Here is a 27822-nt window from a genome sequence, read left to right on the forward strand (position 1 = left end):
AAGCTTTTTAGTTTAAATATTTTTTCTATAAAAAAAAAAGTAATAAAGCCTGTTTTTAATATTTTTCTTTGAATAATAATGTCCTCTCTTAACGCCCAACTACTACTATAAACCATAATATTTTTAGCTGAAATAAATTTTTTTTTGTATACCTCTTAATTTTTCGAAATTTACCTACGGGGGTATTTTTAACTACGCATACATTGTTAATGGTTTGTGGACATTTCAGTGATTGAAGGCTTGTTCTTGGTTGTGTTTACATGTTATTTAAATTAATAAATTGTTGTTTGGCAAGCGATTGCGTATTTGAGAACTCGTGGAATATTTTTTTTTCATATCACCTTAAGCTTACAGTTAGTTATCTTTTCAAAAGCGTTGCGAACGGAACATGTGTGAGAACCGTGGAAATAATGAGCAAAGGTAAATTCGAAAAGTCAGTTTTTGGAGAAGGGAAAAAGTAAACGGCAAAATTACTAAAATGCAAAGAAAGTGAAATCGTGAAAAATTATAAAAAGAAAATAAAAATGAAACTATAATCAAAAATGGAAATTTTCATATACATGATTTTCTTCAAAAGCAGCGAGTTTTGTATAGAAAGAGAATTAACCAATAAATACTAATATGTGACTAACTTTAATAAATTCAAAATCGAAACTTCAGCGTGTGCTTTTCTAAAAACTTCACATAAAAATAATTCTTAGTGTAATAGTTAAGCAACTACAAGAATAAAATTACTTAAATCCAACACGCTGTAGGATTTTCATATGAAAATGCGAAAGTGTTTTATGAAAATCTCGAATGTATTTCGCCATAAGCCCGTGTATGCACCACCAGAAGGTGAATACTACGACGATGCGCCAGAAGTAGAGGAGTATGTGCGTCACAGCGACGCGTATGTGGACGATGAAAGCGCCAGGTACGGCAAAGTGCGAGAGGCGAGCACCGACAACATCGACAAAACCAACGTACGAACGGCGGCCGTCAAAGCCAAGCGCACCACCAATCTAGCGAGTGATAAGCTTAAGGAGTGCAATGATAAGAGCGCTGATAAGGCCGCTCACAGCGCCAACACCACGACAAAATCTACGAATGCGATTGGGAAAGCAATGCGCATCGATGGTAACGTCAATGAAATGTACGCTGGAAGTGCTGTGCCGGCAGGGGAACGTGAGAAGGTGGTGGAGAAGAAGAAAAAGAAAGATAAGTCCAAGTATTTCATGCGCAGCGCAACGTCGCCGAGTCTGGGGCAGCAAAACCAGCCAGACAAGAACACGTGCGTCGGAAACGCGGCGCTCTTGAGCACCAGCGATATGGGTGATATTGCGGTCTACAGGAGCAGTCACGAGTACAGTGGTATGGGCGATAATAAAAACAATGCCCGCAGCAGTACGCGGAGCAGTGGACGGAACAGTGGCATTTTTAGGCTGTTTTTGGGCAGTAGCAAAAAGAAGAAAAAGAACGGTGACAACGAAACTGAGATGGAAGAAAAAAACGCAAAAAAGCAGCAGGAAGATGGAGATATGAAGGTGAAGGGAAGATATAACGGGCGGGAAGAGAAGGCGCCGCTGGCGGAAATGGAGCAGCAGCAGTTGGGGTTCGATGAGGATGAGTTGAAAGCATTACCGAAAATCAGCAAAACTTCAAGCAACACAACGGCTGTAAAAGCGCAGCTGTCGGACAAACCGGATGATAAAAGCGTGGATAATAAAAGCAGCGCTCACACCTATGCCAACGCTAAGGGCGACAAAGCTTATACCGCAGATGCTGACACACATCGTTATCGCGCTAACGGAAGTATGGATATTATGGCCGAGTCAAGAGTGGATACCAAGGTTGCCGCAGGCATAGCTGGTATCAAAACAGTTAAGGCACACGATGAACGCAGCTACATCTCCGAGTATAAATCCTTTGTTGAGGATGAAAAGCCAAATTTAATTGGCACACCATTCCCTGAAACGGAAGCCTTCAATTTCGAGCAAGCTCTTAATCGTAAAACAAGCGAACGACACTCACGCGTACACACAGCCGAAGCGCGCATTGACTTAACGAAATATCGCACCGAAACACCCAAAACGCCAGAGGAGATGGAATATGAAGCCAATATGGCGGCGGAGAGTGCCGACATTATGACACCTCTACCGCACAATCTCACTTTCACTTCTGGTCGCAAATCTCTGACGACGGCGCGTCCGCTCGCGTCCGATATCGCTGAGATGATACGTAATTTGGATGCGAATACTTTGCGCATCAACAATATGAGTGTTGAGGAGAAGATTGAGCTGATGCGTCGCTTCGAACAACCACAACAACAAGATAAAGATAAGCAAGTGCATCATCCACATCATCAAAATCATCATGCCCACTCTGCCCAACAACAACAACAGCACAATTCGTTGCGTCGTTCCTCCGGCTCGCGCAATTCCTTGAATACGTTACGTTTGGCTATGGAAAACCGCATCGTGTTGCAGGCGCCATCTGCCGGCACAACACAGCAATTACAAACAGTGGCTGATGGTGGCGATAGAGGCGAGTCCACTTGCGACTCGGATGATGAAAATGTTGAGGTGGTATTACGTCGTAAATTTGTCGACTATCCCGGCGGCGAGAAGGTGACCATTTCCACATGTCTCTACGAGCGCCGCCAGCCGGAGTGCCCAAAATTGATGTTGTTGGTACGATCGCAGCAGAGCGATAATCGCGACGAAGGTAGTGGAGAGGTAGGAATGGTGGAAATAATAATTAAAAAATACGTTTTTTTCATAATTTTATAATTGACAAGGTCATTTTGGGAAATCTCTTTTCCTCCTCCTTGATACTTTTATAAGACCTTGATACTTTTATAAGACCTCTGTTCTTTGAGGTTTCTACCTTGACAAATATACATTTTTGTTGTCTCATATAATTAAGGAAGTAACTGTAACTAAAAAAACTGTTACATAGTAGAAGCGAAAATATTTATATATAATATTACTATGCTAAATCAGCAGAAAACTTAATAAACAAGTTGTAAGGTTAGCATTTCCTCAATTGTAGGAGTTATTAGTGATCATTACTTACTTCCAGTTGTAAAAGCTGTTTAGAAAAAGACGAATCAGAAATATCTTAGCACTGTCTTCTTTCATACATTTTTGAGATCACGGCTCAAATACCTAGAAACTGATGGATGATATACCTACTTATAAACAAAAAGCAAATTTTTATTGGCCTCAAGACACTTACTTGTATAATACTTGATTACAGGAGCTCCTCTTTCAGGCTACACAAAGGACTCTAGGTAGTAGTCGAAGTTCGATGCCCAACTTGAGAATCAGCCATTGAACCTAACCTAATAATAATAATAATAATATTCTGGTACTTAGCTGAGCTTATTCGTCAATTTGTGGTGTGTGTCTTGGCTATGATAACTTCAGGATGATCATTGTTCAACAAAAATTTATATTCAGCCTCTTGTCAAAACCATATTAACTGAAAACAAATCGTAACGTAATTGCATTGACTATAGTAAACCTTTGAAGAAGATAAATATATATATTAGGATGAACAAGAAAAAACTTTAATTAGACTTATATATATAATTTTTTATTAGACACCGTGAAAATTTCGTCCGAAATAAGAAAACAAATTTATGGTAAAGTTTGAGTTCATAATAATAATATCAGGTGACGCATTGTGTTTCTTGATTTTTTTGAATGTTTGAATGTTTAATGCACTTCAACAAATTATTGTCTAGTGCAAATGAATACTTATATTTGTAGGAATTTAATGTTCTTCAAAAAGCGAATTGATTTTGGATATGACTTTTTGCTAAGTCGACTCGTTCAAGAGGTATTCGCGATCGAAATCCAATCTTTTCGTTATTTTTGGCATAAACTTCAATTGGAAGATAATTTCAATATTCTTCGTACACATGTACGTACATACTTTTCTTTAGCAAAAAAATTACCCTGCAATATCATGCTAATTTATACAGTTCTTTCTAATTGTGCAACAAAAAAATTCACATAATGGATTCACATCAGTTTTCAAGTGAAATTATTAAATTAGCTCTTAAAAAATTTCGTGAAAACATGTTCTCCAAAAACATTCGCTTAGAAATACAAATCAAAATTCACCGTATGCCATAACGGGCCCTCAAGCGTGTACATTCAATAATTTCTATGTAGAAAGTAAAATATTGTGAAATAAGCGCTCAATAAATGTAAACAAATATTAGTAATTGCGTAAACATAAATCGTGCGTTGCCGCACTCGCCACTGGAGCATACAAGCCATGGGTAAACACGCAAGTAATTACCGGAATTTCGAATACTTATATTTGCAAATGTTAAAATTTAAGGCACTTTTATGCTTTTGTTGAACTACTTATAATCCGCACATTTTTAAGTGAAATAATTTCGAATTGTTAGCAAAAAATGTACGCAAAGCTAATTGTATATTCAAATGCGCTGGGTTCTATTTATAGGCGCTGATTTGACGCTAGGAAATCGCGCCCTCGCAACAAAAGTATGGCGTCAACTTACTGCTCATATCATATATATGTGCGTATAACTGTTAATTTAGCACTTATATCAAATGACATTGTTTGCACCTCTCATTACTTTCAGTAATTTCTGATGGAGTTTGTGAAATTATAAGAATTTTAGTATAGAGAATGTATTTGTTATGCACTTTAAAGATATTTTAGAGTTATTGTAACTTTGCTGGGTGTCAAATTCTATTTCAACCTTGATTATGCCCTGAACAGGATGTATTAAGTTTGCCACGAAGTTTGTAACATCCACAATGAAACGTCGGCGATTGTAAAAAAGTTTATACTCGTATTTAGCTTTGTCCGTTTGAGATATCGATCTCAAATTTTGCACATCTTCTTTTATCTCCAAGCAGTTGCTCATTTATCGGAACCGCCGATATTGTACAGCTGCCATACAAACTGACCGATCAAAATCAAGCTCTTGTATGGAAAACTTTTTTAATTGACAAGATATCTTCACGACACTTGGAAGGAATTATAGTGCCAGACAATGCTACAATATCCAAACAAATTGTTCAAATCGAATCATTATGGCATATAGCGGCCTTAGAAAATGCATCGTTGAAGGATATTGTAGTTTCGGTGGTACTGAAGTTAGCGTTTTTTCTTGCTTTTATAATGAATTAAGAAACCAAGTCCATAACTTTAACTGTAAGTAGAAGAATTATGTCAAACTTCATGCACTTCTTCTTCTTAAAAGCGACTTTGTTTGAGGTCTTCTTAACTTGTCATTTTACACGCTTTTGAAGGCATTCAAATGAAAATGTTCTGATACACCTTTTTGTTGTTGTCGCTTTGTTTGACAACACAAAAGCCTCGAATTGTTACGAAAAGCGTAAATAAAATGACATAATGAAATCCTTTAATAATATCATTTCCTTGAAATTCAACGCGTTTAAGTCAAAAATAAATGGAGTCACAAAAGGAAACAACGCACCGGAGCAGTGTTGTGATTAGGGGTGAGCATAATGCGAAGCCTTTGGAAAGCGAAACATTCAAAAGGTGAAATTTTATTGTTTAAAATATGGTGGCTTCCATATGACTACCACAAATATATCCCAGCAAACATTAGGCTTGGTTAGTGATACGAATTTTATAAATTTTTTTGGTTTTTGAATAAACATAACTTTAAAATTTTCAAGTCTTAGGTACGGTTCGGTCGTCGGATGTTCGTCACAAATGTTTACTAGGTTATTATAGGCGCATAAGCTTGTATAATATATATATAAGCTAAGCCTACAAGTGATCTTACATACATTTGGGCGCATAATGATTTGTTGTAATGGGATTTGGGGTTTTGGCTTAAATATACCTTACATTAAGTTGGCACGTTTCGATTTCATAATCAGAAATTAGTTTGATGAAAAATATAGGACGTAATAGTATTTAATGATTTTCATTATTCGAACAAATACATTGCTTAGACATTAAAGCGAGCATTAGGTAAAAGCCAACCTAAATATTTTGGACCTTTCTGAAATAGCATGCTTCTTCTAAATGTTAAATATATACTTTTTTTTTTTAGAAATATACAAAGTTTTGTAATATTTATTTTTAAAAAGAAATGATTGCCTAATTTTAATTTTTAGACATAAAGTCAAAGAGAGCTCTTAGTTTAACTTCTCAACTTTAAATTCTGAGTATCAATATGCATATTAGCTTACATTAACCTCCAATTTAATTTAACCTGCCTTAATACCCTTAACATAAGCTAATACTTGTACACTCTTATGTATGTTTATTTCATCTGTATGTACATCAGTTTATGCTTTCATGCTCCCGGATGAAGTTGTAAAAGTATTAACACGAAATTGGAAATGCGCACTAAAGCCACCGAAATTGAAGCCTTAAAATTTCACTTTTTCGGTTGACTTCCAATTGGCTGCTTTTGTTGGGATTTTCTAAAGAGCGTCTCTCTTGGTTTTTCATGTGCAATAATATGAAAACGGTGTGAGAGTTTAATAGAATTTTAAGCTGTTTTATTATCACACAAGCAAATAAAATGAAATTAATAGAATCTTAAAGTGAATTTAGTGCCAGATTTTGTTCTGGATGTGTAAAGATTGAAATAATATTGTAGTAATAAAAATGTAGAAATTACTAAATTCTTTAAATGAAATTCCCAATATTTACAATATTATATACCGTAAAAACTATTTTGATGAAATTGTGCGCTGCTGTCAACTAAATCCACTTTTCACAAAAACTTTGAATTGGTCAAGGAAAACTTTAATAAGCATGAATGAACTTAGCGATTTTGAATCTCTTATTCTATATTTTGTTGTTGCACTTTCTTATTACTTTTTTATTTTTATTCTAAGCACAATTTGGATGATCCCGTAACTCTAATTGAATTACTTCTACAGTACTTTCTCAAACAGTTATATCTCGTAGACTGTTCGCAAAAAATTAAATATAACTCTCCTGAACTACTTTACAACAATACACTTATGATGCTCATACGCCATGTGCGACGTCACCCATACTATAGTTTAAGTTACTCATACGCACCTGCAGCCTAAATAAACATTAAATGGTAACAAGAAAAATGAAAAGTATTCAGTATTAAAACAACTTCCAAATGGCAGATGTCGATAATTTCCTGAGCTAATGTGCTATACTTCCACCAACTTCGCAAAAAGCTATTAATAATAATTTTGTTTCTTTTGTTTGCTAATTTTTGATAATTTGACACACCCCAAAATGACCTTTCAGATGCCAACAAAAAATGCTAACTTTAAAATCATTAAATTTAAGCTTATGCAAATCTAAATATGTGAAAACTGTAAGATTAAGAAAGCTCAACCCTCTGTCATCCCTTAAAATAAGCGAAAATATGCTATAATTGACTTTTTATAACTTTCACATCATGAAGCAGAAGGCATTTAATTAAGAGGGGTTGCTTGTAACGCAAGTTTAACGGACTGAATGAGAGTTTTCGCTAAAGCTACAGCAAATGAGCAGGCTTCAAGCAGATATAAAAAAAATTATGAATTTAATTGAAACACAGGTAATGGGTGTCACTGGAAGGGAGTCCAAATTTTGATATATCGAGACCAATTTCTGAAAAATTTTTTTCCGGCAATAATATTTCTTATGCTTCTTTTTTGAATATAAGGGGTCATTCTAGTCTACAAGTTCGAATTTCGAGCATTAAAATATTTTCTCAAAACAAAAAAAATGTTTAAAGTTATACGTCCCTTAAGCAGAAGAAGTAAAATTGGCTGCGTCCTCGTCGACGTGATTCCTACGCTTGCGGTCATTTGAAAAATAAAACAATGTCGTATTCTTGGTTATTATAAATGTCATAACCGCATCAAGCCAACAAACTGTAAAACAATTTGAATTATTCACCTTTTTTTATTTCCTCGATTTTTTTTTTAAATCTTATAAATGGGAACTTTCAGTTTTTGTAATTTTATACGGTAATTAATACGATGACATGCATATTTTCTATATATCTCTTATAGAAAATATTCATGCCAAGTTTCACGAAAATCGACTGATTGAACTTGGGATATTGTGATCGTAACAAAGAAAGTAGTAATTTCGCTTTTAAAATTCCGTCTTTCGATTAAGCTAGTCTAGCTGCCACGACATTTAAACAGTTATTACTTTTTAAATAATTTGGATTTAAGAAGATATAGTTTAATATCTAATGTATCGAAATATTAAAAAAAAAAAATTATTTTTTTAACTTCTAGACTAGAATATACCCTTTAAACAATTTTTTATGTTACATACTAATCAACTACAAAAATGTTTACAGTTCGAAAAACACCCCCAAGTACTAAGAAACAATACTTTAATGCGCTTTATGCTTTGAAGCAATTTTAAATCACTTAGTCACCACTCAGTGACCATACCCCAGCAGCTAAACTGCTTGCTGAACTTATAATTTATCTTCGCATAAAATGTCAGCATGACAACAAAAACAATAATTTATGCGCTGACTAGCGAAAAGTATATCGTTTTGTTACAAACAATACACACTCACATATAATTTGTTTGTATTGGTAGTTGTAATGTCTCACTTTGCTCACAATGCTAAAAGCATTTTAATGCGTAACTTAAGCTACGAACATTGAGTACCAAATGGATTTGCCATGATACCAAATTCAATTTGGGTGGCATTTTGCTGACAAAGCGCGCTCTAAAGTCATGCAAACAATGTGTGTGTGCTGCAAAATCCCTTTACTTAATAAAAAAGCATAATTTGCCAAGCGAAATAATTGAAAATATTTTTTATCAAATGTTTTTACTAAAAAATAATATTTTTTTCCTTTTTTCGACTCTATCTTTGCAGCGATCTCTCATGGACGTGAAATTTCCAACCGTATTACCACCGAATCCCCAACTCAAGGTTAGTTGGAAAATATACGCAATTTCATAATTTTTATCGCTATTCGTACAAACTATAAGAAAATTTCACCACAAACAATAAGCGAAAAGCATACTACAATATATTCTCCATCTTAATATTTCTTCAGGCTTTATTGGTTTTCCACAAGTCGGACAATATCTGCGAAGTGGTAACGGAAGCATGCCATCGACAGCAACTTGATGTGACGGTGGCGCGCACCAAAGAGGGCGCGCTCGACACCCTGACCAATACCAATGAGGAGTTTTATCATTTGATTATAATTGATGCACGCTCGACAAAGCACTTGGATGCTGAATATATAGCCAGGTGGGTGATAAATGATGGCCAGCTAATAGTTGCAGGGTTGCTTACTTATATGTATTAAAAAGTATTAAAAAAGTTGTTAACTGTCAATAGTTGAAGCTCCCACCGCGCTGCTTGCTTTCTCACAGCAAATGCTCCTTTTGACTTAGGCAACCTTGACTTGTGTGTCTCAGCCAATGCTGATATCTCTTTCGTTTTTTATTGCATTTGATTAATGCTCGCTTGTCTGTTCTTTTATTTCTTTAGATCAATACGTCATACAAATGGCCATCATTTTACGACAATAATTGCTGTGGTTAAAAAGAGGTGAGTAGCTTGCCGCGTTGCCAACTATTTAAGTTGGAAATTTTTCGAGTATTTGCAAAATAAGTGGCTTCGTTACAGGGTTCTACAATATGTAATATTAGTTTGTAAAATCACACGAACTCGAAAAAAAAATCATGTTTGTGGAAATATTGTATAACATACAATTTATATTCAATTATTAGGGTGATCCTTGTATAGTAAACTATCATTTTTGTCTATGATTACAAATATGAGAAATAAATTTTGGGACCGTCTAGAGAAAGACATACATGTTACATAAGGAACCAGATTATCGTATGGAGAGTAAAACAATATTTATACCTTGAAGAGAAGATATATTAAATATGAGACGATGTTTGCAACACCCAAATTAAACATCCGAGACCATATAAAGTGTATATATAAACGATCAGCGTATCGAGCAGAGTCAATTTAGCCATGTCCGTCCGTCTGTACGTTTGTCTGTCCCTCTGTATATACGCGCATTAGTCACTGATAAAATTTTTCTCTTAATATCCATAAATATATAAAGTTCTTTCCGCAACTTACTGCAATCATCACTGTAACAGTGCTTTATTCAACAGGTACTTTTTTAACTTTTATTTATTTCTAATATATACCTAACACCTGTATGAGTTCAAAGCCAAAGAAAGTGAAAGAAAAATAAGATTATTTCCACAACTTGGCTTAACAAATTAAAAGTTTTGATTTATTCTATGTGAGTTGGGTAGATTACTACCTGACAACGTGCGATACCTACATACATACCATATATGTGCGCCCTTAACCAACTACACACGGTAGAACAAATACAGACTCACACACATGCTCAACAAGTCGAAGACATATCACTTTAAGACGTTTTCATTAAAACTTTTAATCAAGTTGCATTGAAATGAGCAGGATATCACACTAGTTGTCGTTAGCAAAATGCGGAAGCTACAGGCGCCAAATACAAATAAATAAAGTGAAAAGAAAAAAACCTAAAAAATACCTGAAGTGAGCTAGATAGCCACATAGCGCTCGGAGGTATTAACGCCGGCTTAATTAATAAAGTAATGCAATAAGCGATTTCCTATCGTCAGCAGGGCTTCTTGTTTATGCTTACTTCCTCGCGCTCAGTTGCTCTTTGCAGGGCTGCCTTGTTACTGCAATGTAAGATAAACACTGGCAGTCGCATCAACTGGCAAGGATGAGTGGAGATTTTAAGTGATATAAACAAGCGAGTTAGAGATTAATATTTTACTGCGCATCGTTATAATGCATAACTCATTAAGCGAGGCAGCTAATAAGTGGCGCGCACTCACTGAGCGTGCTCTAATTGTGACTGGCAACTTATTGATGCTCACCGCAAGTTAATCGCACACGCTGTTGATGGAAGGGATTGCGAGGTACTGAAAAGAGTATATTTTGAAAAAAAATAAAAAAAGTAAAAAAATGGATGCTTTTCAACGCAATTTAATATTTAAGATAATCGAAACCAAAACAGCATTTTTTAAATAGTTTTTCATTGCACCAAGATGTAGGCAACAATATGCTCGTTCGTAAGTGATGACATTGAAAAGCGTAGAAAGCAAGTTAATTAATTAATTTAAAATTCCGTAGTATGTTCCAAAGCTTTATAGCCGTTTATTTGAAATATTATTCGAAAAAAAGATATATTTTTGAAATACCACACCTGATGTTCTCAGCTGTTCAAGTGAGATCCGTTTGATAATATTTTAACCTAACCAAACCTGAATACGCTCAAATAGATTTCAGTTCAGAAATAAAATAAAAGAGAAATATTTATATTTATATACTCTCTACTTGATCTTTTATCGAATTGTATACAAGACAGATTTAAATATACCATTAAACAAACCAAAATCTTTCGAAATATGTACTCCTTTGTACATCTTAAATTTTTAATTCTCTCTTCGCACTCTATATTTATTGTAAGCTTACTTCTATACCACTTTCCAATAGCATTATGCTCTTCTGCAAGCTGACACCATTAATTAAATATCTTGCAGCAAAAACTATATCCTGATATGAGAATTTTAAACTTCTGCTCCTTGTTAGCCAGCAATTACAATCACTTTGTATCCTCCTATCCGCTTTGACCTTTTGTGTGCTCTGTGAAACTCTTAAGCTTTTTCGGTACAATAAGCGAGTCCATCCAAGCATTCAAATTAATTTCTAACACAACTTGTAACGGAAACGTAGTACACACGAGAACACACACAACAGTAGTTTGTCATTTCGTTGGCTATCCTTGCACACCAACCAATTACGCTGCAATTGAAAGCGTATCCGGTTTTGATGATAGGGGGACAGTCACTTTGGTTAATTCTTCTTTTAAGGGGTGATTTGTAATTAAGATGATGATGGAAGTAAATAAACTGATGCTTTTTCCCCAAAGTAAATGATATTTAAGAGGTCACTTTAATAAACCTTAGCAGAAAATAGTTATAGAAGTAGATGTATATATAGTATGATATTGATTATAAATATTTCGGGTGTCTGTGAGTGTGATCCTTTTTTAATTCCGAAATACATGAATAACCATCTCGAAACTTAAACAGAAAATCGAAGTTTAAAAAAAATGAACTAAGAACCTTCTTAAAACATTAAGAGCCACCCTAATGAGTGGTTATTGTGAGAGAGAGAGTGCAATGTACGAAAAAATTAATATTATTTTTAAAACGCTATAACCAATTTATAACCACTATAAATATTTGTATTTGTATTTACATGAGTGTACAAGTGCGCTAAGGAAGTGTACACACTATAATCTGTAAAACCTTGTGCCATCAATTTGAATCGTTGATATGGAAAATCGTAAAATTTGTAACGGCTAAGTTGCCACAAAATACATACTTTCTTACTTAAAATGTTGCTTGCTGCATTTGTATGCACATATAGGTACATGCAAGAATTTTAGTACAAAACGAAGCAGAGTGATCATTAAAGCAAATGATTTACGTAAAGTTTTCAGCTGACTTTTACGGCGGTTTGTGAGTTGTATATAAAATTTAAGTTTACAAACTTTAAGAAATGCAGAAAAGTTGCCATATAACAAAAAACTCTGAAGTTGAAATTTGCAACAAAGTGCTTCAACAAAAAAACAAAATAACAAAAAAAAAATTTTATTTAACTATTTAAACGAAAAATTTTAAATTAAAATAGGGATATTTTTTTATATTAAAAAAAATTAATATTTAATTCAAAATAAATTAAATTAATTAAAAAAATTAAATTAATTAAATTATAAATTATGCTTTTTTCTATATGAAAAGATTTACATTAAAGTTAAACAAATTCACAAATCAATTCAAACTAGTTTTTCGTATTCAAAAAGAAAAGGAAAAAAGCTCTTAATTTACAAAAAAACAAAAATTGATTCGTATATTTAAAAATTATTCTAAATTTAAAAATAAATTTAAAAATTAAATAAATTAAAATTTATAATTTTAATGTATAATATATTTTCTTTATAACAAAACAATAAAATTAAAAATTACAAACAAGTAAAAAAGTATTAAAAATTAATTTAATAAATAATTAAATTTCGAATTAAAGCATAAAAAATTTAGATCTAATTTTTAATTAAAAGACAAAAAAAAATTATTGATTGAAATTAAAACTTTTAATTTATTTGTTTTTTAATTAAAAAAGACACACAAAAATTTTTAAATTCTATTAATTTTAATAATAATTATTATATTTGCTTTGATGTATCGAAATCTCTCACCGACACCATTAATTCCGTTGAACAAATGCTATAAATTTATAACTGCATAAATTGTAGCCATCTCTCTCTTACACATTCTCTGCCCACTCTCACTCTCATTGCAGTTTCTTTGAAAAGGATGATGTACTAATCGCACTATTAGACGCTGGCGTTAATAGGGTAAGTCGCAAGTCAAAATTCTACTTTTGTTGTAGTTGTAACACTACAACTTAGCGCAAGCAATCGCATACGTTTTGGTCCATTGTTGTTGTTGACCACGTTTGACATGTGTTGCGGTCTATGTAACTGTGTTTGAGTATGTGTATGTATGCGCTGGCAACATTTCAAAATGTTAATTAACTATTTTCTTTCTTTCCCCATTCACATATTTGTCTGGTACGCACGTTGCTTTGTGCTGTTTGAAAACATCCACAACCTGCTGGGCGTTCGCATCGCTTCATCTCGCTGCAACTGCAACCACAAAACTCAATTCATCGACGTGGCACACCCACAACACAATATGCTCACACCTACGACCTGTTGCTGCTGCGGTCACGGATGTTGATGCTGTTGCGGATGCGGATACGATTGTGCTTGTTGTTGTTGTTGTGCACATATAGTGCGTTCCCGAGACCACAAATCTTTCGATATGCAACATTGAGCTAAAGCAAATCCTGCATTCAATTGTGCGACCACACAATGTTATGTCAACGCAGCAAGTGAGTAAGAAGAAGAAAAGGAAGCATGAACAACACAATTAAATTTATTAAAGTGTAGTGTAAAAAATTTAACATTCCACTATATCCTATCCTCTATGCATGTGCATAAATTTACAGAAGTCCAATTGAATTAATATTAAAATTATTTTTCAATGCCTCAGGCCCTTTACACAGCGTTGCATCGGCTAAAGGAAGTCATCCTTATCACAGACAACCACCTGCGCATTCAATATGCCAATCGGGCAGCTGAACGTTTGCTCAACATGCGTTTGGTAAGTATTTGTTATGGTTGCAGAAAGATACTAGATGCTGAAATTTTTTTCTCACATGTTACTTTAAGGTTAGGTTAGAGATTTAGAAAAGTTGTTTGTAATTTATGCTTAGCTGAGTCACTTATCCACTTAGGCTGTAACTCAAAAATTGTTTGAGATATCTATTTAAAAGTTTTAAGTTCACATTAAGTTTGCCCCCTAATTTATAAAACTACACTAATGTAGCAGTGAATTTAATTTATTAAACTTCTGAATATGATTTAGTTACATAAAAATATTTCTATTCACTTTAATTAGGATGAAATAATTAGCAAACCGTTGGCGGATATTTTCATTTCGGACGTCTCGACGATTATGATACACGGCCGCAAGAATAAAGAATTCGACGAGATCTTGACGGTGCGACGCAAGGGCCAGGAAGATGTTGCCATGCATGTACGCGTCATACCAGTCGCATGTATAGGCCGGTAAGCAACAATTACAAAGAAAATATTACCTTTATTTAATAGTGTTTAATAAAGTGTCAAAAAAATATCAAACGATTTCATTTTCATTAAAATTGAATACTAAATTTGTAATTTCCGTACTCCACAGCACCCCCACACATTATGTCTTCAATCTCGATGTACCTGGATCACATGGTGACTTCGTCGCCACACTACCACAAGCCAGAGAGGCACCGCGCGGTTCACAGCACTCCATACGCCGCGGCAGCGTCGATGTGCGCTCGGTGGCCTCGGATGGCCTGCGGCGAACCAGTCTGGCCAAGTTGACATCACTGCCATTGGAGGCGCCCATTACAAAAGTAGGATTTATTACTAACAAAAACAATAAAAACCATGTAGCAAAGACTAGTAAAAATGCAATAACAAAGCAGAGCACAAATAAAATGCTAACTGTAGTATTTAAGAGTAGCAAACTAACCCAGTAGTAGATTTTGTTGTGCTGTCACATACGAAAACCCATCCGCCCGCCTGCCAACGTACAAGTTTAGTGTCTGTGTATGTGTGCGTGTGTATGCTTTTGTGTCTTGCAAATGTTTTATGAAATTTGCACTTTTGGCGTTTTATGTGAATTTAAAATTAATTGAATTTGGCTTCTGAGGGCTTGCAGTTGCTCCAGAGGAAGCTGTGATTAATATTACTAAAAATTAACTAACTATTTAGCTTAAAATGAACATATATGGCATGCAGCTACACATACACGCACACAAACAGACAATGCTAGACTTAATAACGCAGGCTTAGCAGTTGTACACTGAGAAAAATTGGTTCTCTGAATTTTTTTTGACAAATATTTTGACACAAAAACAGAATTCCTAACACGCTGAAATATCGTCAAGAAATCCGATGATAGTACTTTTGTATTGAAAACTATTAAAATCACGATTACTGAATGCTAACTCTTGTAGCCCAACTTAATATTCAAAACAAAAAAAACCCAAAAAAAAACAAAAAATATTAATTTCGGTTGCCAAATACAAAAGGTTAATACAAAAACTTGATTCCGATCGTTCAGTTTCCATTAAATTAAGCAATAACACATGCCAAATTTCGTGTAGATATCTTCTCAAATGGAAAAGTTGTCCATACAAGCGCCTCGTTCCGATCACTCAGTTTTTATGGCAGCTATATGCTATAGTTGTCTGATCTGAATAATTTCTTCGGAGATCGCACCATTGCTTTAGACATTAATCAATTATAGCATTGTCATGACTAATAATACATACCAAGTTCCGTGAAGATATCTTTATTAACAAAAAAGTTTTCTATGCAAGAACATAATTTCGATCGATCAATTTATATGACAGCTATAAAGCCATAGTAAACCGATCTCTTTCGGTTCTGACATTTGAGTAGCCTCTTGCAGAAGAATAGACGTGTACATAATTTCAAATCGATATCTAAAACACTGCACAAGCTGTTAGCAAATATTCCAAAGAAATAAAATTGGTTCTAAAAAACAATTTAGAAGTGAAACAATTTTCGACCAGCAATTACTACTTAGAGTTCCATTGCGTGGAAAAATAATTGTAAATAAAGTAGAATCTCTTTGTCCTTCCCAAACTTTCCTACCTTTTTTACCTTCCTTTCTAAATGCACAATCGTTAAGGAGTATATTTTAGGATTAGGAAACATAAATCTAGAGAATTTTTTATAACAATTTTCTTTTGTAATTAATATGTAAAAGGTGTATAGTATGAGCTTCTAAAATCATTGATTTTAGACGGTTTCAATTCATATGGTTAAAAAAACACCTGGCAATCCTCCCACAAGCCCTAGCATTTTATTAAAAAATATAAATAAGTTACACACATGGCAACTCTACACATGCCGGTTAAGACTCATTACTATATTAATATATTAAAACACATGAAACTCATATAATTTTAGCAGGTTTTTAAATTTTAACGCAACAAAATAAAATAAAAAACTCAATATTCTTAGTTCTCAAGAAAAACTTCAACAAAATTGGTTTAAAAATGTTTCGATATAATTCAAAATTTTCGGAAGAAATTCAGAATTTTCCGAAAAAAATCAAAATTTTTCTCAAAATCAAAAGAAATAATTTGGCAAATTCTTACAGTGTAGAGTCCTCTTTTGAGGCAGTTTTCTTGAGAACTACCTTAGACATTCTTATTAAGAACTGTATTTTGAAAAATAAAACAGTCTTAGATAACACACTTAAATGCACTGAGAAAAATAAACACTCAATAAATTAAAAGTTTTTTATCATAAATTGCGGCCACACACCTACAGACTTAAATAAAATATTTCTAAATTTTTCTCAGTGCATGCGTGAATAGCTCAAATTGATTGAACTAACTAAAACAAAACTGTGTATGCCAAATATTAATTTCTAATGCACTCTACAACTTTGTTTTTTCTCTTTTTCTCTCTTTTTATTACATTTTTTGCCGTTATGTGTGTTTTTCTTGGTTTTATGTTTGAAAAAAAATATATATATGATTATACTCATACATACATATGAACCGAACAACTACTTTGCTCTCTCGCTGCTCGCTCGCTCGCTCGTTCGTTCGTTTTGTTTTCGTTTGGTTTCGTTTTTTCGTTTAATGCTCTCACAACCAATAAATCAACCAAATGAACCAACCAAACAAACAATCAATCAATCAATCAATCAACCAACCAACCACCAACCAAATCAATCAATCAATCAAACAACTACGCTCGCTATTTAGATAATCAATTTACTCTCCCAAGTACAGGAGAATTGTTCGCCGGACGAGGCACGGCTAATAGATAAGGTGATGGAATTCTTGAAGCGTGAGGGACTTTATAGTCCACAAATGAAAGAAATACGCACAGATGATCCCATAGCGACCGATTTGATTGGCGCGCTACTTACGGTAAGTTCTACGAAGTGACACAGTTTTAATTTTTATACCACATTTTATTTGTGTGTGCTTTTCATTTAGGGACCAAGTCTATATTCGTCACGCCGCAGCTCAAATGACTCAATTATACGCGTGGGTAATCGTCAATCCACTTGCATGCCCGCCAAAATGAAGGTAAATCTGCTGACTTAGAACCACTTGGACTTTTCTTATGCTATATATTTTATCTTTACTAGGCCACGCCACACATTATGGAATTATTGGAAGAATCTCTAAGTTGGGAATTTGATATTTTCAAACTGGAAGAAATCACCGAAAAGCGACCGCTACTCTATTTGGGCATGGAAATGTTCCGACGTTTCAATGTCTTCGCCACGTTGAATATCGATGAGAATGTCTGCAAGAGCTGGTTGGCCGTGATCGAGGCGAATTATCATGCGAATAATTCATATCACAATAGCACACATGCTGCTGACGTCATGCAGGTATATTACTGTTATACATAAGTAGTTTTATTCCTAAAAAAATACAAATATCGCTCCTCATCAACAGGCCACGGGCTGTTTCCTAACTCAGCTCGCAGCCAAGGATATGGGCATGGACCGCACTGATGAAGCCATTGCGCTGATTGCGGCCGCCGCACACGATGTCGATCATCCGGGTCGCTCCTCCGCCTTTCTCTGCAACTCGCGCAATACACTGGCGCTGCTCTACAATGATCTGTGCGTCTTGGAGTCGCATCACGCTTCAATTACCTTTAGGCTTACTTTAAGTAAGTACAATCGGAAACCCAAAAATCTCAAAACTGCGTTTACTTAACCCTAAAAACACTCTTCCAACCCCAAACTAGGTGATGATAAAGTCAACATCTTTAAGAATTTAGATACTGAGAGTTACAAATCGGTACGCAGTGTGGTGATCGATATGATTTTAGCCACAGAAATGACGCGGCATTTCGAACATTTGGCCAAGTTTGTCAGTATCTTCGGCTCGGATGAGGAACCTAAGGATGTTAGTTTGTGCTTTTTTTTTCCTTTTTCATTTCGTCATTCTCACTCTCAAACGTATTGCTCTCTTTCAGATTGTACAGTCGGAAGAGGAGAGTTCGATTCTCATTCGTCGCATGATGATCAAAGTGGCTGATGTAAGCAATCCTTCACGTCAGCCTTCGTACTGCATCGAATGGGCACGACGCATTGCCGAGGAGTACTTCATGCAAACTGACGAGGAAAAGGCAAAGACTTTACCCATTGTTATGCCAATGTTCGATAGGAATACGTGCAGCATACCTAAGAGTCAAATCGGTTTCATTGAGTACATTATACAGGATATGATGCATGCGTGGGATAGTAAGTATCATCTAATGACAAATCAGCGTTCTTTCTGTAGTAGTATCTATCATTTAAAAAATGTTATCTCCAAGCCCTAAACAATGCCAAAAAGACGTCAATTATTATTAGATACTCTCATAATTCCATAATTGTACGTTGTTTAGTCTCTTATTAGTTCCTCAACCCAAATCAAAACCATACAACAAAATTTTTCATACAATTCCTTTACAAATAATGTCGATCCTCTATGCGCGAAGGAAAAGTCGTTTAGATTTTCAAAATAATATTTAGCTGATTATTGATGAAACGTAAAGATGACAGCTTTCTAAAGATTTAGATTTTTTTACTCAATCGGATTTTGATCTAAATATTCTATGGTTGCCTCGAGGAGGTTTTTTATTGTCTTAATAAATAGCCAAACAATATTTTAGCTTTCTGCAAGTGCTGATAGCTTTACGTCCTGATCAGAACAGTATTTATCTTTTCCATCGCTATAAGTTTATAATCCTCTGCGACCGATAATTCCATTATTGTATACATAAAGTTTTCAAATTTTCAAGAATTCTTTAGAAGGGTTCTTTTCATTAAGTCAGACCTTTTGGAAAAAAATTTGGAAACATTATTACCTTAGATCGTTTTGTAGATTTATTAATGAGAGCAGATTTTACCTCATTTGAATCTTTCGAAATCTGAATCTCTCTGGTAACGTGAAATAGATTATATTTGTTTTGAGATTAAGAAAAATATGTAGTATGAAGTTGGGATGAGTTGAGATACTGGACGATTCCAGAAAAGATTAAGTTATTAGTATTAGAAATATTTTCGAATATGTGGACTATACTTAGATCGATTACTAAATGACAAGAGTAGCTTTTACCTGACATCGAACTTTCGAAACCCGAGCTGGCTTTCCATATCTGTTCTCTGAGTTGGATTATTTTCGTTTCGAGTATGAAATTAGGTTAAGTTTGGACCCTGGGCGATTCTAAATAAGGCTCAGTTTTCAGTTCTCAATAGATTTTCGAATATATCGCACACATTTAAAAAATTTTAAAATACCACAAATACACCTTTACTTTTCAGGTTTCATCGACATGCCTCAACTGGTCACCTATATGCAGATCAACTACTCACAATGGAAGAAATTCGAAGAGCAGGGTGTACACACACTGGCGGATGTCAAGAGCAAACAACACAGTTTGAGTGTGAAGAAGAGTGCCAAATAGCATTTGGCATTTAAGAGGTTGTTCTCAGGGCTATTAAAGCCACAGCCGGTCCAGCCTCCATGTGCGTTGACAATTGGCGAAAATGAAATGGAATATTGCTTGCAAAAATAAATACAGAGAGACAACACAGAAGAACAGAAAATTGTAAAACTGAAAGAAAATGATGCGACAAAGCCTACATAAAATTTGAGAGAGACCTAAATAAGCTAACGCTGGAACATAGGGCAAATGCATGCAAGTTTTTTTTTCTGTATGTATGGGGTTTTTTGAAAAGCGAATAGTTGAGGTTATGTATTGTATGAAGTGGCAAAAGTGGCTTAATTGTTTTCTCCAGCAGCGATAGACGAGCTTGAAGCCTGTGATTTCATTACAATGAAACGTCGACTAATTGCTAGCAATTTGTGGAAAAAAATTTAAAACAAATCGCAATTGATTTGCTCACCTGTGTGCAGATCCCAACTGTCGCGTGTTGGAAAAAGTGAAAAATTCTGTAAATTACCCACGTGGTATATATTGATGAAAACTCAACACTTGTTAAATCTCTCAAGCATTGGCGGTAACTCGCGCCGATTGTGGCCGGCACCGGCTGTACAGCACACACACACATACATACAATATACACGTATAATACAAATGTTCATTTTTCTTGGGCTGGACTCAAAATTGAAAATTTCACAAAACAAGCAAAAAAAAATCACAAAATGACCAAAAGAAAAAAATATATACAAAAAAAAAAACAAGATGTTTTCTACACTTTTAACACGCAAACAAATATTTTAAGATGATTTCTTGAAATTATAAATAAAAAAGTTATTGTTAAATATAATACTTATATTGTAATAAATGTTGTTGAACGTTATGAATTGAACGGTTTTAAGCAAAATTCGAAGACTTTTTAGCAAATCTTTCTTTTTTTCACTGGACAACAGTCACGTTGAGGCAAATATTTTTACACAAATTTTACGTAAAACAATTTTTTTTTTGATTATTTTCAAATTATCTTAAAGAGTTTTGATAAATATTACTGTAACAACGCAAGCCATATATTTCAACAACAACAACAAAAACACAAAATTATATAGGCTGCTAACTAATATACATATATACATATAATATAACTGTAACTATACAAATGTTATTCGTGAACCATTTTTAACCCAAATGACTGATCTAACTACGGAAAATGAAACAAAACTGCAGCAACAAATGAAACTGAATGTTTTTGAACTCTTTTTTAAACAACTTTTTAGTAAAATATATGTAAAATACCGAGAAGAAGTCTATCCAATCAAACAAAATCTACAAAAACAAAAATTGAAAATCTAGCAAATTTATTTAAAACAATAAGTTTTGAAAACTTTCAATATTAACAAAGAAATGGAAATACATAAAATTAAAAAATTTACAAATATGTTTAAAAAACAATAATAAAACAAAATTAAATCAAATATTAATTTTTAAGCTATGCAAATTTTCTTATTGGTGTGAAACTGACTAAAAAACTAGCTATAAAAAATCATATAATTATATATGCAACTGATTAATTAAATTAAAATATAGACTAAACTGAAACTTAAAAAATCTAACGGATTTAGAAACTTGTTTGCCGACGCCGAAAATATAACTTTTTTGTGTCTCTGTAGTGCACCAAAAATTTCAAAAAAAAACACCGTGATTGAAATTTGCAATGCGCTCAGTGTTTTGTGTAGAGTCTCCTGGCAATTTAGTATGTATGCTTGTGCTCGGCAAACTTTTCAAACGCCGTTAAATATAAAGTAAATTAGTTAAGAAATAACTTTTCAAAAATTGTAAATCTTTATTTAGATTAGTAACTATATAGCTGAATGCAAATACGCTAAATTTTTAACTAAAACTTCTTTCTAAAATTTAAGTCTCATTGTACTAAAAATGATAACAAATAACAAGTGAAAAATTAAAAATGAGTAAAACATAAAACAAATAAGAAACAAAACAAAATATTTGTTTGCTCCTTGCAGGTTAAGGATAAAAAAAGAAAATGTACATTAAGCATTAGTGAATTTTATTATAAGAAATAAAAGAAACTACAAAAAAACATATTTTTATTTTATATTTTTATTTATTATATATATTTTTTTGAATTATGAACATTTTTCATTTCATTGTGATCAATACACGTGCTGTGGTTTTATCATTTTGTTCGTCTTTTAGTGTCAAAATTTTTGAAAATATAAATACATTATATATTAAAAAAATTTTTCATTCGAACATTTGATTATCGTTTTCGAATAATGCTTGAATTGATTTGTTCATTCATCTTGTTGAAAATATTTCAATGTACACACACACACAGTCACAGACTTTTCAAAACTTATTAATTATGGATATTTGTTATTAATTTAAAAAAAAATTTAATAAAATATTTCAATTACATGGCAACTCTCCCTAAAAGTATCTCTGGCACCAATCAGCCCATAATCCGTTTAGATTGACATCCATATTGTAAAATTTAAAAAATTATCTATGTAAAAACTACAACTACACTAGTAACACTCACATTACAACTATTACACCTGATTTATATAGGCTCATAATTCGTATACTTTGTCAAGTTTTTGTATTGAAAGTTTAAACAGTTGGCAACACTACTTAAATTACTTTACTTATACGCTTTCCAAACTAAACCACTACGTTTTTAAGTATTTCTGTATTTTGAAAATTTTTTCAGGCCAAAATTTGAAACAATGGGGAACCTTTCAACTTTTTCGTTTAAAACCTTTCAAATATTTACTACACACAATGAAATGGAAAAGGTACTGAAATTAATAAAAAGAAAAAAAATTTGGCTTTTTACATTGTGATGGTGCCAAATAAACTGCGATTATGACGAACTTTTGATATCCTACACAATTTTTTTGAGCTCGACCGTTTCAACTATCCTACTAAAGAAGTTTCAATCGAAAAAATATGTATTGATCTCTAACGCCAAACCTTCAAACTTTGCAAGCTTGGGTACGTTTCTGGATATAATATATTAGACAAATCAATACTCCAATAATTTTTGTTTTTGATTAACAATAGTATTGTGTATGTCAATTTCATCGATATCTTTTATATTTTTTCTAGAACAAGTCTTTTCTAATTTTAGTATAGAAATCAGTACAGTATTTTGCAAGTTTTGCTCGAATACTCTTATCTTATATATGTCTTCGCGATACTCCTTCTCACATCTGACATCTGACGCCAATTTATGTTATCCAACAATTGCAAATTTATACAACTTTTGAATTGCCTCCGTATATTTAATGAGTTTTTAAGAAACCCAGTGTACATAAATCAAGAGGTTTGTCATTGCTTGTCAATGAATTCAAAGGCACGTTTAGATGAAGGTAAAAGCAAACTAAGTCGTTGTTATAAAAAATCGTATTCTGTAGATCAATATATCTAAGAAGGTCGTGAGAAAATTACAAGTCGGTCGATCCAGCCGTTTCGGCGAAATATTCCTCAATGACTCTGAAAAAAGTGTTTCAAGTTTTGGGAGCCGATTACACTACATAAGTTAAGAAAATTTTTCAAACAGGTTTTTATCTCCGAAACTATGTTCCAGATCAACTTCAAACTTACGGAGAATACAAGTATTTTCAGATATATTTCGTGTATTCGATATGTAGCAAAAAAATCAATTTTTAAGTTCACAATTTGATATAACACTTCAAGCCACATTCGCCAATAATTTTAGACACATCGTAGAGAGCTTCGCCTACACTTTACACCGTCATAGATGAATATTTCAATCATGGCAAATATATATATTATATCTGGACTATGTACCATAAATTAAATGAGAGCAAAAATGTGTCTCTAATCTCCTATTTTTATATATTTCCTTATATCATTTTTATTAATTCAACATATAGCATACTTGTATAATCAAAATTAACTGCTTTCTACCCGAAACCAATCTTTTCAAATTATTCCAAAGTTTTGTTTGATTTATAAAATTTATGTAAATTCGAATACAAATAATTTTAATTTAAAGAACCAAATAAAAATCTGTACATAAATTAGTTTAAAAGTCAAAGGCTTTTGACAAAATTATGTATATTTTTCGTACATATATTTACATTTCATTCATTAGAAAAACTCGTTAATACCCACTATATGATGTGCATTTAAAACTAATGTTGAACAAGTAACTGAAACAAATATTTACTAAGTAAGATCAAGCTATAAATAAATGTAAGTAAAGGCAACTAACTGTTTATATGTATGTATATTTGTAAGTATATAACCCTTTTCTATTGATGTATCGTATTATCAACAAATATCAACAATTGTAAAATATTATTACATTGTATTGTATAAAAATATCTGAATACTTAACTAGTGACTATGCTGGTCATGGTACGAGTACTCCTATACATACTTTGATATATAGACAAATTATTAAGTAAATATATATTGGCATTTTGCTCTGAAAAGTATGAAATTTATTGATTGTGCTATGCATACATATATTACTATAATATATAACCCTGATATAATTATATAACATATTGTATTATATTATATAATATATATTCTAAAAGTGTACATTTAACAAATAATAAGAAATCTGCTATAGAATGTTACATTGAATGTAAAATGCATATTATACTTATGTGTACTAAATGTTACTGCATACCGACAAATCTACAAAATAAAAATATGTTTAAAATAAATACAAGATGATTTTTTCTCCTTTAAAAAAAGTGTTAAGAATAGCATGCATGAAATGCACTAAATTACTAATATGCCATCTGATTATATATGACCCGGACTGGTACATTTAAACTGCGCGCGCAAACCGAATCGATAAAAATGGTTTCCGAGATTTGTTTAACCTTTTTTATGTTTGCGTGAAGTTTAAACCTCCACATATCAATTGGTATGTGTTTGGCAACTTTTTGTTAACGATTTGTCTTGCGATTTTTACCATGATAAGATAAATGTAAAACGAGTTTGCTTGACATTTTGTGTTTTCAATAGAATCATATCTATGGAATCGTTGAAAATGTTGCAGAAGTGTTTTGATTAATCTACTAAGGCCTAAGGTTCGGTGCTTCTAAAACTTCAAATATTCATTAAGGGTTGCAGGTATAAGGACCCCTAGTTGAGAGCATCCTCGACTTTCTAATCGAACCCGAACCAGCTTCTTTAAACCAAGAACCTCTTTAAAGCGCATTTTTTACAAACATATACATTCACATCCACACCATTTTTAAACGGTACAGTTGCTAAAGCTTCAAAATCAGGTTTATTAATAAAGTGCTAAAGATTTGCACTTACTTTACCAGCTATTTCTTCTTAATTGAGTCATACATCATACTAAATTAACATAACCACAGAAAGACTTATGGTATAGGCAGCATTTCGAGCTAGAATTGGTTGGTGCTGGACTCCGTTAGATTTATCATTGAAAATGCTTTTACTATACGGATGACTTTAAAGTTAAGTTTTCATAATCAACAAAGCATATTTTGTGGTATGAAACCATGAATTTGAGAGGAAATACAAGAATTTGCATGGAAAACCCATTGAGCAGTAATTGCTTTTTCCGCTGACCACGAACAACTAACAAAAATCAGCGTCAATTGATACACTTCTACTTGTGATCAACTGTAGTTCCTTATAAAAAAAACTGTTCAATCTTCTTAGAGGATTTATCCTAATTTCCGCCTAATTTTTAAATATAATTAAATGTGTTGTACAATGCCCACTAAAGCTCTCTGGAAAAATGACGATCTCCGACATTTCAAATATTTAGTTAAATAAATATAATTAAATAATATTAAAACAAAATTAATGACATACCAAGTAACAATAGAGTTATAATTAACATCATTATCATGTATACAATGACAGGGCTTATCTCATGAAAATAATGTTCACTAATTGAAAATAAATTATCGCCTTCAAGTAAAAACCATAATTAATGCCGCCATACATACACATTTACATATATTTGTTTACTGAAAGTAAGTAATTTTCCTGATGATTGAGTGAAATTTTTATTTATTAAAGTTGCTTTCGGAGTCATCGCCTGAAATCAAGGTTACAGCTTTCTTTTATTAAGTGCAAAGTAAAGTATGTACTCTCTTTCTTATATTTTAAATGCTAGAAGAAAATTTATAGACTCTATAACATCTAACATCTTCTTTCTTTACTCGCTTTTCTTCCCTTCTACACCTTTTTCCTCGATTTCTCACTAAACTGAATCTAAGCACTAATCGTATATGAGCTTAGCTTACTTTAGAGCCAAAATTTACCGATATCCAACTAGAAATTATAGAAATACGACAGTTTTATCCAGTTACAATTTTAGAAAGCGTACACCGTTACATCACTATAAAAATTTGATATTTGTTTTGTTTATGCTTTAGCTTGTCCAAATCTCAATACTCTCATTCTGCATTAAGGCATATACTAAACTTTCGGCGATGTTTTACGATTTCCTGTTACAACTTTCTGTACAGATTGAAGACAAAAACTTTTATAAATTGCTATTTTCTCACAGCTAAGTTCAGCTTCATCTCCACCTTATTCGAATGCTTCAATGTTAACCGAGAGAGCATACAATCTTTTATAATTTTAATAAACCTCGGAGATAAAATCTGAAAAAATTGACATTGAAAAAATACCGACTATAGGGTACAGTTATCTCCATTAACATATGCAAAACCTATCACCACAAAAGCTGAGGCCGTTGAAGGCATGTCGTCTGACGAGTTCAATATTGGCGCCCATCTCTTTAGTTGACAAATACAACGCAGAAAAAGAAATAAAGTCTTATTTAACGTAGCTCTCTCAATAAATAAAAAGAATAGCATACGTACGCATAAGCAAAAAGAAATTTAAAAAAAAAAAACAGTAGAATAGCCAAAGAAAGCCGTTAGTTGAGACATTGTCGAAAGCGTCAGCGAGAGTAACTTTCATTTTTATTGACCCAAAATTATTGATACCAAAACTTGTTAAATAAACAAAGCAAATAAAAGAAAAACATGTGAAGAAACCGAATAAAGATATGTATTGGCACGTATTTATCGCTGATGTTTGAACTCTGTGAATATTTAATAATTATGCAATAAGGCAAAATGATGTTGTAAAATCACAAGAGCCTAAAAACAATTAGCATATTGCCATAAATAAAGAGAGTTGAAAACATCTGTTTATTTATAAACAATTTCGATTTTCAAACAGGAATTCCTTGTGATTTATTGCCTTTAATTAGAGATAGATTAATGAAACGAGTCATTCTAGTAATCTGTAATTATTCTATGAGAACCAGTCCCGAACGAAAGCAATTTTTTTAACGATTACCATATATGGTAAACATTTGAAAATATTTGAATTTTTAGGTTTTACAACGATCGGAATTTTAAACTACGATCCGCTTAGTTGAGCTATGACCTTAACATACGAGTATGTACTTAATGACATTGACCAGCAAACTTTTTCTGTACCCCACTATACTTCTTTATTTATACACATCCTAACATACATATACCTTAGATACATAAAGACTTTATCCATAACTCGACAAGGACATGACATATGGCCATCCTTTTTTTTTTTGCTTAGGTTGGCAGGACTGTTATATGTTTACATGTCAAATTTGAGCGCGATCTGTCACATAGTTTTTTTTTTACGGCACTATAAA

The 27822-nt window shown here is 33.0% G+C and overlaps 1 protein-coding gene across 3 annotated transcripts in view; it reads left to right on the forward strand.

Annotated features, from left to right (window-relative positions):
- The window catches only part of Pde8 (phosphodiesterase 8), a 60890-nt gene extending 38668 nt beyond the window's left edge, over positions 1–22222 (forward strand). Inside the window, exons 1-16 of one of the 3 annotated variants that reach the window (XM_036370095.2) lie at positions 581–2717; positions 8837–8893; positions 9021–9220; positions 9464–9523; positions 13364–13418; positions 13859–13957; positions 14119–14229; positions 14527–14696; positions 14824–15034; positions 17432–17599; positions 17669–17761; positions 17824–18072; positions 18140–18359; positions 18438–18598; positions 18669–18936; positions 20002–22222. In XM_036370095.2, coding sequence (XP_036225988.2) covers positions 765–2717; positions 8837–8893; positions 9021–9220; positions 9464–9523; positions 13364–13418; positions 13859–13957; positions 14119–14229; positions 14527–14696; positions 14824–15034; positions 17432–17599; positions 17669–17761; positions 17824–18072; positions 18140–18359; positions 18438–18598; positions 18669–18936; positions 20002–20144 — 4218 coding nt within the window. In that variant the 5' untranslated portion in view covers positions 581–764 and the 3' untranslated portion in view covers positions 20145–22222. Of the gene's footprint in view, positions 1–580; positions 2718–8836; positions 8894–9020; positions 9221–9463; positions 9524–13363; positions 13419–13858; positions 13958–14118; positions 14230–14526; positions 14697–14823; positions 15035–17431; positions 17600–17668; positions 17762–17823; positions 18073–18139; positions 18360–18437; positions 18599–18668; positions 18937–20001 lie in introns of those variants that run through there. The other 2 variants (XM_070107892.1, XM_036370099.2) reach the window with 2 other exon arrangements.
- The last annotated feature ends 5600 nt before the right edge of the window (positions 22223–27822 follow it).

This window comes from Bactrocera oleae, chromosome 4, assembly GCF_042242935.1.
Source record: "Bactrocera oleae isolate idBacOlea1 chromosome 4, idBacOlea1, whole genome shotgun sequence".
In the NCBI taxonomy this organism is placed as follows: Eukaryota; Metazoa; Arthropoda; class Insecta; order Diptera; family Tephritidae; genus Bactrocera; species Bactrocera oleae.